General features: G+C 19.0%; 2 protein-coding genes across 2 annotated transcripts in view; both read left to right on the top strand. All coding sequences in view use genetic code 6, as the record gives it.

Annotated features, from left to right (window-relative positions):
* Positions 1–410: 410 nt before the first annotated feature.
* On the top strand, positions 411–911 carry TTHERM_01334230 (von willebrand factor type A domain protein; the record flags this gene model as incomplete). Its single annotated transcript, XM_001014541.2, has 1 exon — positions 411–911. A coding segment is annotated over one exon (501 nt), but the record flags the coding sequence as incomplete, so codon positions are not given.
* A 2,309-nt stretch (positions 912–3,220) lies between these two features.
* Positions 3,221–3,798, top strand: part of TTHERM_001334234 (hypothetical protein) — a gene marked incomplete at both ends in the record, with an annotated part of 1,317 nt that continues 739 nt past the window's right edge. Inside the window, one exon of the mRNA XM_012797353.1 lies at positions 3,221–3,798. This exon is cut by the window's right edge and continues 124 nt beyond it. Coding sequence (XP_012652807.1) covers positions 3,221–3,798 — 578 coding nt within the window.

The raw sequence follows: 3,798 nt of genomic DNA on the forward strand, positions 1-3,798 counted from the left end.
CTTTAAATTGTTAATCTGCAGCCTAGAAGTTCCCTGAATGTATAAATCATATTTATTTGCAAGATAAAAATATATTTTAAGAAAATTGTAATCCAATCAATTTTTAAGACATATAGGATAAATAGCTTAAAGATATAAATATTTTAGTTGCTAAAATAGCATAATTATAAAATTAATATGGCATAAATTATTAGTAAAGTTAAAATCCTATTTAACAATACTAAAATAATTCTTTTTAAGTTCAATAAAATTTAAAAGATATGATTAATGACAATAATATTAGCAAATAAATATCATAACTACTTGTTAATTATCCTATATTTGAACTCTTAAATAGTTAAAATTATTTTTAACAAAAAAATGTAATAGAGTTCATACCTACAGATTAAGATGAAAGCAAAATGCTTTAATTAAAAAAAAATGTACAAGGAAATTTATAAATTATTAAAGTAGGTAAAATAACTGGATAGATAATTACAAAAGATAGCTTAGATATTAATAAAAATTATATTTTTAGAGTGACAACAAATTAAAGTTTTGATGCTTATTTTCATATAGCAATAGGAATAATGGAAAAATCAAAAGCTTTTGAACAATAACTAAGATAATATGATTTATGCTTTCTTACAAGTTAACCTAATAAAGGTTTAGATATAATTGAAAAAGGTTAAAATTTATGTGATGAAGGAAAAAGATTATAAGGAATTGAAGTGAGAATTAATATTTCTAAAAGAATTTTAAAGTTTTGTAGTTATCCAAATTATTACCATATAAACTCATGTAAAGCTGAAAAGATACAAGATATTGATTATAATTTTTGTATTCAAATTTCATGTATTAAAGGAAATTTTATTTTGGGGGTTGAAACAATATCAGATGTAAGTGATGATTCATTTTAAACTTTTAATTGAATTAGAAAATCTTAAAAATAAGAAAATTTAATAATTTAGATAGAATTTATATTTTTAAAAATGCTCTTTCTCTAAATATTAGTTAATATTAATGGATGAAAATATATCAAATAATAAACAATAAAATTAATTAATTAATTCATGTAATAAATAGATAGTTTAAATTTATTACTTTTTTTTTAAATATTTTAAAACACAAAAAAAAAATTGAAGTAAACATTTTTTATAATTTAATTTATGTGAAAAATTTAAAATATTACTATTGAGAGATTAATCTGTTAGTACATCAGTTTATCTCTTTCAAATTAAATCTTAATTTAAATCCTCATAAATATCCCCATATTCAAATTTTATTTTTTTTAAATTCATTAATCTGAAAATTATATTTTTGATAAAAAATCACCATTAAATTGAATACATATTATAAATACAGGGATGTTTAGGATATACAATTCATAATTATTCATAAATTAAATAATTGAAATCAATGAGCCATAATACTCCAAAATATAAAATCCCAATCTTTCATATATTAGCATATATATTTATTGTATTTATAAATATAAATACAAAGCTAAGTAGATATAATTGAATTTTTAATCTTTAAAATATTTTAATAAATGAGAATTTATTTACTTTAGACTAATTTTGTTTTTACTTTTAATTAATTAATTAAATTTATTTCTATTAGATTGATATTTAAAAATTATTTGAAAATAAAAATGAATTGCTTAAAATACTTTGATAATTTATTAACAGTAAAATTAATTTATTATTTATTCAAATATTAACTCTTAAATTTACTTTTTGAAACAAAATAGTTCTAAAAAAGTGATTTTTTGTCACTCTAATCTTCATATTTCTATTAGGTAAAAATAAAGATATATTTTTGAATACAAAACCATTATTTGTTAATTTTAATCTTGAATTTTAATAATTTTAATATGTTTATTCTTTTAATTACTAAAATTGTTAAAAGTGGCAATTAAATTTGTGATTAAGGCACATCAGTGTATAGTAATCATTTACTAAAATGGAATCTTTGACCTTAATACTCTTGTAAAGATTAATAAATTTGCTCTTTAATTTGTAAACTACTGCTTAAAATGTAAATACTAAAGTCTCATTTAATTAAATCTTTTTATTTTTATTGAAATACTTTAATTTTTTGAATTTTATTTCATTTTTAAGTTTTTAATCATTTTATTAAATTATGTAAGTTTGTAATTTAATTGTTAAAATTTACTTTTTGGTTGATATATTTTCTTATCTATTTATTATTCCACTTCATTATTTTTAAAAAATTAACAAAATTCATTAATTGTTCTTGTTTAATTTGTAAAATTTATGTATTATTTGGCTTAATTACTTTTTTTAGTTGTAAATTATACAATAATAATATCATTAATATATCAAAAATGAAAGTAGCAATTAAATCGGGCCACCTGGTTCTTCAAATTTAGGTCTTGGTGTAGCTGGTTGTATTTCTCTCTCTTCTTTAAAAATTAATCTTAGGTAGTCAAATTCCTATTATTTAATTAATTTGTATATTGACTCTATTTTTTTATCATATAAAAATACAAAATTAAAAATAGAAATTTATTTAAATTTACAAAAAATATATATCTATCTATCTACTAAAGATTAAAAAAATTATAAGAAATACCCTCAAAATTAAAATTTTCGATTTTTGTTTAAAGTTTCTAAAATAATCATCAAGTAAAATTTGACAAGTAAAATAATTTTTTACCTCTAATTGAACTAATTTTTAGTTTAATAAATATTTTATTTGCTTTTTTGAATAATAGCTGATTTTTAAAAGTGCAAAATGCTACAAATTGTTAAATACTTGAACAAAAAAAAATTATTTATTAAGATATTTTTATGAGCTTTAAGAAAGAAATGATAAATAAAACATTTTTTTTATTTTTATTTTTATATGCTTATTTTATATATTTTTATACAAAATTTATAAAACAAAATTAATTACTGATTAGAGCAGATTTTTAGTTAAATTATCCTTTTAAAAAAAAGATATTTCATATAAGGAATAAAAATTGTTTAATAATATTAATGAATATTTTAAGATAAATGAAGGTCAAAGAGAAAAAAACAATTATCATTTATTATTTTATTTCAATACTAATTAATCACTCTTTGTTCTTCTCTTTAAATATCTTTGAAAAATAAATAAAAAGCAATAAATAGGAGGGAAGTAAGTATCTAATTAATTTTCTAAAAAAATTAATAATCAATCTTATTAAATATTGTATTTTTATTAGCAAAGCAATTAAGAAGAAAGTCTAAAAATGAATATCTTGCAGAAATCTTCAGAAACACTTTTTTCTAAAGAAGAACTTTTTCTAGCTAACAATTATAGTAAGTGTCCAACTCACTCAAACAGGAAGCTATAATTCTTAAGCACCGATACTTCGTCTAAATATAAACTAAAATGTGTAGATTGTTTAGCGTAAAGTAATAATAGAAATTTTATCCCATTATTAACTTTGCTTGATGGAGATAAAAAAACCATATTTAGAAACTGGCCTGTTATCAACGATGACTAAATCTACGATGAATTAATTCAAATTTCTAAAAGAACTTCATTTAAAGAAGAAACCTAAAGGTAAATCCAGGCATTTTTTAAAGAGTTTAGAGTAATGATTGATCAAAAACTTGAAGTAAAGCAGTCAGAAATGATGAAGTATACTGAGGATTTCTATGATATAAATGATAAAATATTTAATCAATACAATCAATTATCTGCAAAAGAGGAGCTTGTAGATATTATTTTAAATTAAAGAGATGACTTTGAAAAATAGAATTAAAAATTAAGTGAAACAGTTCAAAGAGTCTTGCTTAGCTAAGAGTCTTCAAAGAAATCTTT

The sequence above is a fragment of the Tetrahymena thermophila genome (assembly GCF_000189635.1).
Source record: "Tetrahymena thermophila SB210 genomic scaffold scf_8254661, whole genome shotgun sequence".
Lineage (NCBI taxonomy): Eukaryota > Ciliophora > Oligohymenophorea > Hymenostomatida > Tetrahymenidae > Tetrahymena > Tetrahymena thermophila.